Below are 14,715 nucleotides of genomic sequence, written 5' to 3' on the forward strand. Positions count from 1 at the left end.
CAGATGGGGGGGGGGGGGGGGGGGGGTTAATCTCTTTGGAGCTCCAAGTTGGGGGTTTATTCTGTCTGCTGCAGCAATTGTTGGCCGTGCACTGCTGCTACAGCAGAATCAGTGCAATCCTTTAATGACTGCAACACTGTTGTTCTGTGGGAGCAAGGTTGTGTTTGTGCACGTTTTCGAAGGACAGTGTTCAGCGAGCGTTACAACAACCCTGACAGGGACCACCAGGATGGGGTAATTTACAGGCGACTGGGAGCCTTGGCAAATAACAGCGTCTGACAGGTGTGCCATGAGCACATCCTTCCCGTGGGGAGTCCCTGCTATTACAGGCGCCTTCATCGCTCTGAGCACAGCATGCAGACCTGCACTGCTGCCCCGCTGAGCCTGCTGCAGCTCGAGGTTAAACCCTGATAATTTCCTTCGTTTTTTAATGAGTTTTAAGGTCACAAAAATCACCTTATTCCTCCCCGCCTGACGGTATCAGCTTTCATTAAATCTGAACGATGATGAACTTCTATTGAGTGCAGTCATCTTTTTCTTTTTCCAGTGGCTTTGATTAAATGAGCTTTGTGCACACAGAACAAGATCATAAAGAGTAAAGCTAACAAACTGCATGGGAGACTTATCAACTGAAGCCTAACGCTGCACTGAAAAGGAGATGATCCTTTCCTGCCCCTTATCCTTGTCTTCCAGTCTCTCATTTTGCAGTGGGGGTGTGGGTGTGTGAGAGCCAGCCGCCGACTCTGAATACAGTTAGTCATTATCTTTTTCCCCTGAGCACAATCTGATTAACTGCATTTAGTGTTCAGCTGAAATTTCTTCTGGACATAAAGAGATGTATTAAAAGAGGCGAGGGTGGGGTGGTACTAGTTTTAATAGATTTTCCACTGACTCTGACTCTCAGTTAAAACAAGGATCCGTAAACTTACTTTCAAAAATTCAGCTTTTATCACACCATTATAAAGTCAAAGCCATCATCCTAAAGCAGTTTTTCTGATAATTTGCATTTACATCTGGATTCATGACTCCATCTTTATCTAATCTTTGTACTCGTCAGACATCTGATTTGCATTCGTTGCTAGTCAGGCCAATGTAGCCCAGTTTATTTACATCCTGAAGCAGATGAATGCAAACAAAACAAAAATGCTACAAAGCTAGTATTTTAATTATTCTAGCATCTAGTGGCATGTTGTTACATTGATCATCTCCAGTCTTATCTGTACTCTGTGTTTAGTGCTTTGGGCAAATGCTAGCGTGCTAAATTTCTCAACCACAGTGGTGATCACAGTTAATATATCTGCTTAAAATCTGGATGCTAATGTGGTAGAAATTCTGTACAAATGGTCAATTCTTTGATTTGGTGCACATCAGCTTGGTAGCACAAGCATTTTAGCACATTGTAGCATGGCTATTATCACCTTTGGCCTTGCCAAATGGAACTCTTTGAAAACTTCCAGTGTCCAGACATCCATAAACAAGGCGAAACTGAGTTTAAACATGTTCTGTTAAGTGTTTTGTTTAACTTAGGTAATGTTGTTCAGTTTGCACATGACACAAAAGTCTGATGCAAATTATAAGTGGTGGAGGTTTCAGGAACATCTTTTATGCTGTCCATGTCTCAAAGCAAGTCATTCCCCATCGGCTTTTGGCAGAGGGTATTTTTGGTCGCTCCCTTATTTCCCAAAAGGGGTCATCGGAGTGGATGGATCCACACCTTTTATCTGACACAGATTTTATACCAGGTGCCTTTTTTTTTTTTTTTTTTTTAACATAACCATCCCATTTATCCAGACTTGGGACCAGCACTTGGACTACCATATGCCCCCCTGAGCCTGGGTTTGCATCTGCCCCTGAGATTGGAACCATACAAACCAAATGCATTAACCACTACATTAAGGGGTCATTTGCTCTCGATGGACTCCCATGTTAAAATACCCCACTTCACATCAATTAAAAAAGGTTTACAACCTAGAACTAAATATATTTGACCTCTATGGATATTTTCCTCCTTCATACCAACTAAACAGGGTCCGTTTTTTCACATACTGCAGTAGGGGGTGTAGCTGGTTTGATTGACAGAAGTGTAACCACTCAGTGTTTGCTAGGCCACAGCTGCTAATTGGAGTCAGTGAAGTGAACCACTCAGCTGCGTTTGTGCTGTTATTGCCTTTTGGAGCATTTTCAATGGAAATTATCGGGACTTGCTCTTTGGTATAGCCCGTCCAAGATATATCCACTAATTAGCATTAATTAGCAACTCCAACCTCTCATCTAAAATATGCTAATTTGCCCCTCAAAAACAAACAAGCCAAAAAAAAAAAAAAAAAAAAAAAAAAAAACATGGCAGTGGACAAAACACATGTTGAGGCTTCCAAATGTGGTGGGTTTGGTTCATGTTGTTACTCTGCTGATTTTTCAACTAAAGAGGGAAAAATGTGCTTTTAAAAATACTCCTGCATGTGTGGGTTTGGCTTTAGTTTGGGATTAGGAGTGTCAGTCGTACCTTGGCATAGTCTAAGGGCAGCTGATCCTCCGGACACTTGAAGACACCCTCACTGCAACAAAAAACAAAAAAAAAAACAGAAACAAAGAAAAGTTTAGTATTGGATGAAAAGAAGACAGAGAAAACAAGTTTAAAAGCAGACATTTTAAAACCACACTGACCCTTGGACAGAGCTAAAAGGCTCTTCTATAATAGTCTGAAAGAGCAGCGTTGCTCTGCCCTTAGTGCTTCTCTGTCTCTTCACATACACTTTAAATCTGAAAAGTTCTCTGACTGATCACGCTGCGTGACGCACTCTCATGCGCAGTGATGTCAGATCTGTGAGCTGCTGACTTTAATGACATTGGCTCTTCTGTGTTTGACCCCTCAGAGGACACGTCTGCACAGATTTTTATGACTGCAGAGGACAAAACTACACTGTAGAGCTTCATCTGTTTTTCTCTAAAACATAAAGAAATGATTGTGAACCCCACTGTTTAGCTTCTTTTTCCATTTCTCTTTTTGCTCTAGTACCACAGCCGACATAAAGTTCTTGTTTTAACAGGCTTCAGTTTTTCTCAGTATACAAACTGAACCTCGCCTTCATGCTCGAGGCTCATCCTCGGGACGATTTGCCGATCTGCTCCCGTAACAGTGAGACGACTATTTTCTGCATTTTTCCCCTGCAGTAGTAAAACCCAAAATAAGACTTGAACACCCGCTTTACTACATACCCCCTGTGCAGTTTTTGTGGCGCCACAGAAGTGCATTCAGCAGCCCGTTTAAGGTCCAAATGAGTGAGTGCCATGGCTCATTAGGGCAGCCGTCTCCCAAACTCCCAGCCCTGATGTTGTCATAAAATATTCACACTTCTAAATAATAGAGGCAGCAGCCACTAGGGGTGAGGTGCTATACAGCGCCGAGGCTCACAGCTGCACAGCAGACACTTCTACACACACAAACTTAAACAGACAAAAAAATAAAAAAGAAGGCAATCATGGCTCATCTCCTGAGATTTTAACCATGTTATGATTGTCTGGAGCCTCCCTGTTATTTTTGAGTCACACATGTTATTGTTGAAAGTCAGGCCATTTAAAAGATGTCACCTTGTGAATCTGCTCATGATAAACATGATCACACGGTCATGCTCAGGCTTCACACTGCTATAACGGTTTGTTTTCACACAGTTTTTCTACTCTTTTCTCTGTGTGTTGTCAAAAAGGGGGGACCTCCGTAAGTACACACGTACCTGCTATGTAAACCTTGTATTTGTGAAGGCCAGCCAATCAGACCAAAGCTTAAAACAGCAAATTTCTTACATATGAAAAAAGTGAAGGGGTTAGGATGAAATTATTTATTTAACAGTAATTTATGCAAAGCTACTGTAGCTGAAGCTAATATTAAAAATACAGAGCTGGAAATCACTATAACTGGTCCTAATTTCAGCAGTGGTTTTGCCTAAAACTACAAAGAAAACAAAAAGGCACAGGAAATGTGTTTTGCACAAAAGCCCTGAAGCTTCATCTGACCTGTGCAGAAGCCCCTCATAACCCCGACCACAGGCACATTATGCTTAAACTAATTAAGGGACAATAGTATGCAAACAGTAAGTGTATGCCTTTTGGTGCTTTAATTTGCTTGGCAGTGTCACCTGACTGCAGCTCCCAGAGGCACAGGGACATGTGACAGGGCGGGAGTGCATGTGCACCCCCGTCTAACCAGCTGCTGTGAAACCAGAGAGTGAGCAGCAAAGGGGGGGGGGGGGGGGGGGGGGGGAGCAGAGGTTAGGCCTGAGATGGAGGATGGAGGGAGGGTTGATGAAAAAAAGGGGGAGGTTAATGCATGACGAGACAGCAGTAATTCTCTTCCATTAGGGTCACTGTGTCAGCAGGGAGCTGGAGACCAATTAACAAACCCACAACGGGCTGTAAAAGGAGGTCAATCGATTAGAGGCTTCGAGAGCCCAGTCAGCATCTCGTGTGGTGTGAAATCATTTACAGTATTCGTGGCCATCGCAGATTTAGAAAGCGCTGCCTGTCCCACAACTGTAAAGCAAGAGGAGATGGGAGGCGACAGGCTCTCCGCTCTGGACAGGGGGTGATGTAGGTGCATGCAAGGGTGGTGGGGGTTTACAGCCCGAGGCCCCATCCAACTCGGGCCACGCATCTGACACACAGAGGCAGACAGGCGAAAAGAGCCTAGTCACAGACTGTCAGGATAATTCCTTCCCCGGTCACAGAGAAGCTCCCACAGCTCCCACACATTCATGTGTTCGGCCCCACGAGCGATAACGCTGCCCGACTCTCTCGGGTCGCTAATGTGCTGTCGCTCCGTGACAGCACATTAGCGGTGAACAGTGGGGCTGATGTGAGACACAGCTCCGGTTCAATTCATCCATCTTCTCTGCCAAACAATTTCTCTGGCTAGCGAGAGCTTTCTAGAAGAAATGAAATATAACCCACAGGTCTGTAGGTACAGTACAGAATACTCTGCTACAGGACTGCTTCAAGCGACGTGTTTACTACAGCATGAGGCAAATGATTTTCTGGATATTGGTACAAATTAGTTTTCAAGCATTTATCTAAGAGCACAATGAAGAAAAGCCCGGAAAACTGATAGAAAGATCAATGGAAAGTTGAGCGGGTTCTTATATAGTGCATTTCTACTCAATTCCAACCACTCCAGGATCAAACTACCAACCTCTAGGTTAGCAGTTGACCCAATCTACCTCCTAAGCTATAGCCACCCTAAGGTGAGATTTGAACTTGGGACTCTACATTATCCTTGTGATATATCCTGCTCAATCCAGTGAGCTAAAAAAGCAAAAAATTGTTTTTTCTAAATGCTTGATGGTTCCAAATGTGTACAATTTTTCATTCAAACAATTTTCTCTCGTATAGTTACAAGCACTACTTTGGACAGATGTTTAATCCGACAAACAAAGCGATCTGAGGACGTCACCGTGGGCTGCGGGGAATTGTGCACTTCTACTGGACCTTGACATTTTATAGCACTTTACACAGTAAGCAATTAGCAGATCCGTAGTAAAAAAAAAACATTGCACAGGACAGCCGCAGCCTGACTAAAGCTACTATAGGGTAAACATTACTATTACGCAAAGCCTTGAGGGTAAACTTGAACTGTGCATGTGGGAACTCGCACCCCACAAACTTCTTTTGAAACGAGTTCGTCATAAATGTGCATAACAGTCTAGATGCTGGTAAACAGCGTTTCGGGGCTGTGTCGGGGAGTCACGGGGGAGCAGCTTAAGAGCGTATAGCATACAATTTAACACAATCACTTCATTAAAATTTTATCTCCTCCTTCTGTCCACTCAGCTGCTCTCAGGCATTCTTAATATCACCTTAAATTCACTGGCAGGCGACACCGTCACATCGTGTTAGGGTGTAGAAAACACATTCCCCCCACTGCAGGTGAAATACACCCACCCACCCACCAATCAGCTCTTAAATCCCTCTTCCCTCTAATTGCCCTCTTTTTCTCTCCCCTGTCCTTAAATCTTTTCAGGCCCAGATTAAACAGTCGTTCATTCATCCAGCTGATACCACGAGGACAGCCGTCACAACATGCTTCGTCACTCTGCGCGCAACTCCTGACAGGCAGACGGTGAGGAGTACAAATCCCTCAGGTTTAATCTCACCGGCGCAGAGCAGAGTGGTGTTTTTCCAAGAGACAGCGACCGGCCTGCAGGCCACACAGAGAGAACATGTTGGTGACAGTCTGCCTCAGAGTAACCTTGAAGCCTGCTCTGTATTGACTAAGAGAGAAACTCCTAAACAAACCCTTCTGTGTTTGCCATTGTGGCAGGCAAGGGCTGTCGAGACGCACAAAACAAACTAAATCAAAAGCACGAGAGCTTCGGAGAGCGCCAGTCTGTGGCACATTAACTCTCTGAGCAGACTTTTGTTATTGAGTCAGATAGCTTCGGGAGCCTTGACTGAACTGCCCACTTATCTCTCGCCGGAGCTCGCTGCCAGCTTTTATGTTCATCCTCATGCTAAACCCTTTTGTCTTTTCAAGATATAACCAGGATTAACTTTAATATGCACAAACAAAACCTTAAATTCCACCAGTGCGCTGCATGAAGGCTTTGGGTCTCACAGCTGAAACTCTTCTCGTTTCCTCTCAGGAAGTTGAGGGAAAACAAGACCTTTGTTTTATCTCATCTGAAGTTACGATAATCCCACAAATCCATCTGGTTTTGGGTTTATGTGTGCAAGAAGTCAGGACTTCCTTCGTCCAAGTCTCATATTTTGAACAATAATGAGTACAGATTTCATAGAGACATCACAGAGTGCGTGAGTTTTATGGTTCAACTTCATTTAAATGATCTCCTCTTTTGCAAGTTTAGGATACTTGATACAAAACAAAACATGTACCTCGAGTTTCACATTGTACTTTCTAATATTTTTTGTTTTCTGATGTTTCAGTTGCAGGATTAGGGTTTAAAATCACAATCAATCTTTCGCAATACAGAAAACACCTTTTCAATAACCATTAACTAATGTGAGAAGATCCGTTTCAGCTCTTGTCTCCCACTCTGCTCCGATTGTTCAGCAGGCCTGGCCAAAATGTGCCAGCGGTACTCGACGAGTCACTCTGTGAGTAGAGGCGCAACCCTCTGGGAGCTGCCGGTTGCTAACAAAGCCCCAGAGTTCAACCGCACGACCAGAACTGCAAGCGAGGCAGCAGCATTCTTCGTTTTCAGGGTGTGTCAAACTATATGTGAGGCGGGCATTGCGCTTACGTGTAGAAGTAATGAGGATATGTAAGAGAAAGTAATAAGGAAAAGATTAGAGTTAAGGTAAATCATTTTAACCTGGGTTTTTTTTTTCCCGTGGGAGGGAAATAAAACAATCTAGCATGGACTTTGAACTCTGCATCCAACAAACATACATAAAAATAAAAGTGCTAGCAGATTAAAGGAAAGGAAAAACCTCCAAAATGCAAAATACAGGCAAAGATCGGACTGTACTAGAACTTCTCAGCCATTTTTACACATGGACTCCTTTAGATGTGAAAATGCAAATATCCCTGCACAAAGTCTGCGTGATATCCGAGCGTGGAGGAGGGAATAGTATGGAGAATTCATAGCAAGCGAGTGCCTCCTCCAAGTTTTACCCGTGAACTTCCCCTCACCCAAAGCAAACAGACTATTTCCAGGAATTAGAACAGGAAGGACAACTACCTGTTGTTCGTTACATGTGGGCAAGAGCAACTTGGGACGCTGCCAGGACCCGATAGTTGTCATCACAATATATGGAAAGCAGAAATCTACACACGCAAGACTATCAGGGAAATTACAAGTGTGACAGCTACTACCAGTTTAATGAGAACTTCACACAGAGAAAGCTAACTCTTTTTCCAGAGATTTAACAGTTCGTTCTTATGTTTTTCCAGCTGTCTCTGAAGCTGTCTGACCACAAACCACAATTCGTTGTAATGTCTTCCAAATGAGAGTGGAGGAGCAGCTTTGCAACACAGTTTTTAGAACAATGGGATCAACATAAAATACAAAAACCAACAACAGTCAAAAGGTTACACTGACATCCTTCTGCACACCACAAACTCAAAGGTTACAATTAGTATTGTTAGTGCTGCAGCTCAGAGGTCTTCCTGAAAACATCCTGCCTCTAGCCGAGTGTGCTGTCCCTCTGCATCACGATTAGCTGCGCATCCCCTGAATAAGCCGGGTGATGTTTCCACCTGTGGAACCTGATAGACTTCGCCCACAGCTCATTTGGCTTTCCGCCGAGCTCTCTGCGGCCCTCTCATTTGTCTGAAAGAGGAGGAGCAGCTCCTACTTTCACAGAGCGCGATGACACACCGGCCTACAGGTGGATTGACGGCTCCTTTGCAGACTTTCTGTGTGGCATATCCACACATGAATGACGCTGTGACAGCTGCTTGTGTAGCGCTTAATACCTACAGGATAAGCTGTCCATACCTGTGGTTTGTTGGAGATTATATTGTGCATAAGCCCTCTGACGTTTCTGGAAGGCAAAGCTATTGCTTACTAGGAAGCACGGTGACCTTTTCACATAGTATAGCAATGATTAAAAGAGGTTGGCACTGAAACGTCTTGGTGTAGAAAGTTTATTTAAACTGAGGCTGTAGAACATAAGTGTGAAATGACTAGTGAAGTAGTTATTTTATACAAAATTTCTTTGTTTACAATTTGTAAATGTGAAAGTGTTTTGTTTTTTTCTTTCATTTGAATTTTCAGGTTTTGGACTTCTGTCTGCCTGATAAATAAAGGATTTCAAAGACAAATAGCAGCAGATTGACTCAATTTTTGTAGAGAAAAACTAAACTAAACTAAACTGGATACCAAACAGTAAAATCTAACATTTTACACAAATAGCATATAGTTTTTTCTGCATCTCTATTGTTGTCCTTCAGTCTGTTACGCAGTGGACATTTTAGTGTCCACTGCTATTATCGTCTGAGCTAAATTTGTACAGTTTTCTGTTCCGTCTTTACTCTGTAAAGCACAGATATTATTACTGAACTTCACACCGAGACCATCTAATGGCTGATAGCTCAGTGATATTTACTATTTAGCAAAGGAGTCACAAGACAGTCTTTGTCAAACACAGTTTCTTTATCATATAAATGCCCCGAACACTAAACTAAAGAGAAGAGAGGACGGACTATTAAATTTTGCACTACTGTTTTTACCCTAAAATTATTCTTACAGTTTTTGACAGATCTCAGGAGGCTTTTTGTTGAGTTTAGCAGGATCCAGTCTGGAATATGACACCTGTAAAATCCTATCTGACTTCCTGTGTTGGTCACTAACAGCCACTGACAGCTGTTTAATATGAAGCAACAATGGCTGACAGTCTGTAGGTCATGGTCATCAGCAAGAGAGAAATAAACCACATGTGACGCTGTGTCAGATGGCGCTTCAAATAAAGGTGGAAAATTTAACTGTTTTCAAAGATTTGTTGCATAATTCCCTGTAAATTGAACTTTTACACTTGTTTCAGTTCTCCATGTTCCTTATCCAGAAAAGGACTATTTTTGTTGCGTTGCTTTGCTGAAGCAGGAATAAAATGATGCAAGTGGAAGAAAGGCACTACTACTACTACTCCTGGAGAGAGTGTGAGTGTGTGTGGGTGGATGTCTGGCCTCGTTCCCTGGCTTCATCTCCTGCACCCCATGCAACACACTCGCTGAGAACAAATGTGGACCAAGATAGAAAAACCATTAAAGGATGGTTTTACTACGAGCTACACAGACGCCACCTACAAAAACCTGAACAAAAGAAGAAAAGTGGATTTCGAAGCTACTGGGAATTTGTTTCGTGCCTACACGCAGGCAATTTTCTGATCACACACAAAACAGTGGAGATCAGGACACCTGAGGCCATCCCTGCTCATGCCGTCATCGCTTATGCAATGTTATTCATTTCTCTGTGCAGTTCACCTCACCGTGTTGACATTTGTGAACACGAGCCATCTGTGAGAGAGTTCGCACATGTTCTCACAGGATCCAAAGGTTGACAAAAATCTGTTTGTTTTTAATTTTTTTAAATGTCAGCTCGGCAGTAGCACCGGAAGCAGATAAAGGTGAATGTTGCCCTGCGCTCCGTGTCATCTAAGAGCTCTGACTGAGCGTACTCAAAGTGTGACCCAACAGTAAGAGAATATTTCCAGGGACTGTCCTTTAAATTTCCAAAACATAACAAGAGATTGCTAATTTATTGCTTTATGCTTGTTGAAACCCTGAATTCATCTTATTGCACAACCTGAGAAGGTCTGCAATAAATGATCATAAATATGCACCTATAACACGTGACCTATGTCACCACTTCTTTATTTTTCAGCTGCTCCCTTAAGGCGTCGCCACATTGGATCATCTGTCTCCATCTCACACCATCCCTAACATCCTCTTCTGTCCCACCAATCACCAACAATCTTTGTGGTTTTCCTCTTTGTCCTCATTCCCGGTGGCCCCAACATCCTTTGTCCAATAAATTTAATTATTCCTCCTAACGTGTATCAATAAGATACTTCATTTTGTTATAAGCACCATGTTGGTTATGTCAACGCATGCATTTGAGCAGGATTACATTTTCTGTATGAATAAAGGGGATAAACTGAAGCTATCACAGGTTTGCTATTAACGGATGAACTTTTATTGAACATATTTTGCAGTTAATAACATAATAATTCTGCTAACTTCCTTAATTTTGATGTATTTCTACACACAAAGACCTGGTTGTACTTGTAGCATTACACAATAAAGCTCCATTGATGTGTTATTGGTTTCCAGAAAACACACACCTACATCTCCTGGACAGAAATAACCTTTTGTGCGATTATAAAAAGTAGAACTCAGTCGCTCGAGAGGTGAAACCTGGCGGTCGGTCTGAATTTGAGAGCAATTAGATGACGATGATTCATCTCATCGACCAGAGGTGCAGCTCAGACACACAGCCACGAGGAAAACACAAAGAAGAAGAAGAAAAAAAAAAAAAAAAAAAAAAAAAAACACCTTTCAGAGGGCAAGCAGGAGAGGGGAGGAAGGAAGACCATATATGGAGGGCTGAAGGGAAGAGGAGGAGTAGTTTTCTGAAAGCTGGAGGCAAGCTTGGGTGATGCATAATCCATCCTTAAGTGTGTGAGGAGGGGAGACGGCACATACAAGTAGTTATAATCCCCCCCACACTGTCTCCTTCCATCAGAGTGATCAGGCTCTGACATGAGTCTTTAACAGAAAAAGGAAGGGGGTATAAAAGAAACTGAATTCCAGCTCCTCCACTGACACTATGAATTTATAGCAGTCATAAACTCAAAACGTCCTCCTAGGTCGCACCTTGGATATTATGAAATGAGCAAGGGTTTAATGATTGATAGCGCTCATTTCCAGGTTAAACATGAAGTTAGCTGCAGCAGCTTGTCAGTTTAGCTCCGGATCAAAAAAAGAAAGAGCTATCTGAAGGTTTCTGCACAGTTAAATGATAAAAGGTAAATCAGGTTCAAGAGTTTCAGGAGCCTCGCCTCGAAGTTTGTTAAATACCTGCAGGCATGTGCACAACACCGATAACTTCAAAAAACACTCAATTATAAATTACCCAAGACAAGATTGATTAGGATCTAATATTCTAGAGAGCAGTATCACTCCTCTCTCTTGACAAAGAAGCAAATAAGTGCATTTCCCAAATGGTCCAACTCTTCCACTAAAATGCCTCAAGTCATATGGATGTCAGTGCCAGTTATGCCAGTTTTATACCAACGCAGACTGTTTTCTAAGGAACTTGGCAGGCAATCAAAGACATAATATAACAGAATGCAGTAGGATCTTTTGTTTTCCTGGTCGATTTCATCCCCCAGATTAAACGTTGGATGCAGGAGGTACAGGAAAATCAATCCACTTTCATTAACTGCTGCTGATCTGGGAGCAGGGTGGTGGGGGAGTTGAGAGAGAGAGAAAAAAAGAGAGAGGTCCCATCAATTGTACCGGGAGCTGAGCTCATGCATGCATGAGTGCAGTCACCCTCACCCACTCAGTATACAGCAAAAGTGGAAAAAAAAAAAAAAAAAAAAAAAAAAAAGGAAACGAGAGAGACCACCATAACGGAGGCGTACCCGCACGAACAGAGCCCGCACTGCGTACATGAAAGGAAAGCAGAGCTTGAAAGGAGATGCTTTACGTTTGATCTGAAGGGCGGTTTGTGGAGGGGCGGGGCGGGGCGGGTGGAGGACTGCATTTGGAGATCAATGAAAGTCCTGAGGTTTAACGTGTCACACATGTGAGAAGGACTTACTGGCCATTGAAGAAGTGCTAAAAGCTGCATTTAAGGTTGCAGCAGGTGAGAAATACCCCACTCTCTGTTTTACTATCCACTGTCACCAATTTGTGAAGATTCAAAAGCTACAAAGGAGCTGGAGAGTGATCAGCTATAATTCAGCAACAAATGGAAGCAGCTACATGCTCTACATTTCTCCAGACGCGTGCGATATTTAGCAGTTTTAATCACAGATGGCTGGTCTAATTTTAGTTCAGAAGGCAGATTTCTGCTCAAAAGAGCAATATGCAGCGATGACGGCTGGCTTTGAGGAGCCGCAGTTAATCTCGTGGAGCGCCTACACCGGACGGGGAGGCAATGCCTGGCCTACTCAAACGAGAGCCACAAGCCAACTGTATGCATATGGCAGCGGAGACGCAGTAGCAGACAGAGTCACCTCATTTCCCCCCTCAAAACAGCATTAATGAATCAGCTATTGGAGCCACAATCACGGAGAAGCACAGCATGAAATCGCAGCACTAATGCAGATTAAGTGTGGAAGCAGCAGCGCGCTTCGAGCTATTGTACAAGCTGCCTGTCAAAATAAGAGCATTTTCAATCAGTTTGTGACGTCTGCAATAATACGGCATGAGGTGTGCTGCTCAAAAGAATAAAGAAAACGTTTTCATTCCGGTGTTTAGTTTGAGGCAGTCAGCTCAGTTCAAAGACTGGAAACAGGGAATCAGTCAGCCTGGCTCTTTAAAAGGTCTCTGTATCATTGTGGGTGGATTTTTCTTACTCTAGGACAGAGCTAGGCCAGCTCCATGGTCTCCTGGTGCAGCTTCATAGAACACATTAGTAGGCTGAAAACAGGAGGGGGGGCTCAGCTAGTCTGGCACAGTCCAAAATCTGCTTACTAACACCTCTAAAGCTCACTAACTAACCACTTTATATCTTGTTTGTTTAATCCGCACAAAAGCCTTCGCACAGAGCCAGGCTGTGCCCACTTCCACTATATTGAGCTGCTAGCTGCACATTCATATTCAGCAGAAATAGCATCCACACTCTTCTTCCTTTGCAAACCATTTCACATCTTCTCATAAACGTCTCTCTGAGCTGGGACACTGCCGCAGGTCAGCATATCTGACAGATGGTTGACAGCGAGGTGAGGAGGTTAATGCCCAGTAAATCCAGAGATAAGCATATTCTGCATCATAAAGCATTTTACTTTGAACACACTTTCTCTGATTAGTTGGGACACTGGATGGGAAAATCAGTCCTTCACACAAATACTGGATTAACTCAAGATTTAAATGCAAGGACAGTTCAGCGAGTAAGACGAGCCGCTATCGGTCACGATGGAGCATGTCTGCTTCGCACACAGGAATAAAAAACATCAAAACACAAAACTAAATTTCCACACAGAGGTGTAGGCTTCTATATTCTATTTGGCTAAATGCATGTGGTCAAAATGCCTTTAAAAAACAAACAAACACACAAAAAAATCAAGACCATTTTATCTTCTCTGGAAGAATGACGAGGAATATGCCAGTGATTTGTTAACTGGTCCTAGCAGAGCATTTTTCCTGCGTAATGACCTCGTTTTGCTCTCTGTGGGGTTTGTTTTATGACTTTAAGAACCGCCAAGATCTGTTTCGCCCAGACGCCAAGAGGGACATTTCAACTTTAAAGAGAATTTAGGACAGACCTGGCCACCAGAGGCACGGCATCAATCAAAAGCCACTTAGAGCTAAAATTTCACCATTTAGTACCTATAGGCGCATGAGCTCATGGCAGAAGAGGAGGAGAGGAGGAACTGCTGCTGCTGCTGCTTTGCATGCTCTCAGCATAAATCACATTTTATAGCAATTCGTGAGGAGAGTGCTTCGGTTTGCTCGTTTATTATGGAGTCGACTTTCAATGCCAAGGCCCTCACCAGACAAAGAAGACTGTTGTTTTTACAGCAAGCAAATGAGCCGTATACCCTCAAGGAAAGAGCCTCAGAGAAACACAGAGCTCATCACTCATCAGTTAACGCTATTATTTACTGCAGACTGACTGACAATCGCTTTGGAAATATTTAGAGCAAAGAAAACAAGCTCAGATTTTTTTTTTAAAAAGTGAACAAATTCAAACCACAGACACATCTCAACCAAGTTCAGGAAGCAAATGATCGGTCTGCAGATTATGTCAAAGAACTTCTGCATCACAACTCCACTGAGAGAATGCAGCAGGTGGGCAATGCAGATAGCCCCTCCCACTTGTAATAGCTTATGGATCGTAGCAGATCTTTTCATTGATGTGCACCTGTTAACCTTGGAAAAGCAGGTGGAAAACATCCACCTGCTTTTGTACCTTATTCTTAAAAACATCAAAAATGTGAAAGTAAATGTAATGAAAAATGTTTAATGAGTCAAAACATGAAAACAATTTCCTTCCAATGTAATTCATATTTGGCAGTATGGCTCTGCTTTAA

At 42.9% G+C, this 14,715-nt stretch overlaps 1 protein-coding gene across 1 annotated transcript in view; it reads right to left on the minus strand.

Moving 5' to 3' along the window:
- The window catches only part of traf4a (tnf receptor-associated factor 4a), a 36,862-nt gene that overhangs the window by 8,615 nt on the left and 13,532 nt on the right, over window positions 1–14,715 (minus strand). Inside the window, exon 2 of the mRNA XM_063493594.1 lies at window positions 2,504–2,555. Within this exon, the coding sequence (XP_063349664.1) occupies window positions 2,504–2,555 (52 nt within the window). The remainder of the gene's footprint in view (window positions 1–2,503; window positions 2,556–14,715) is intronic.

Source organism: Pelmatolapia mariae, linkage group LG14 (assembly GCF_036321145.2).
Source record: "Pelmatolapia mariae isolate MD_Pm_ZW linkage group LG14, Pm_UMD_F_2, whole genome shotgun sequence".
NCBI lineage: Eukaryota > Metazoa > Chordata > Actinopteri > Cichliformes > Cichlidae > Pelmatolapia > Pelmatolapia mariae.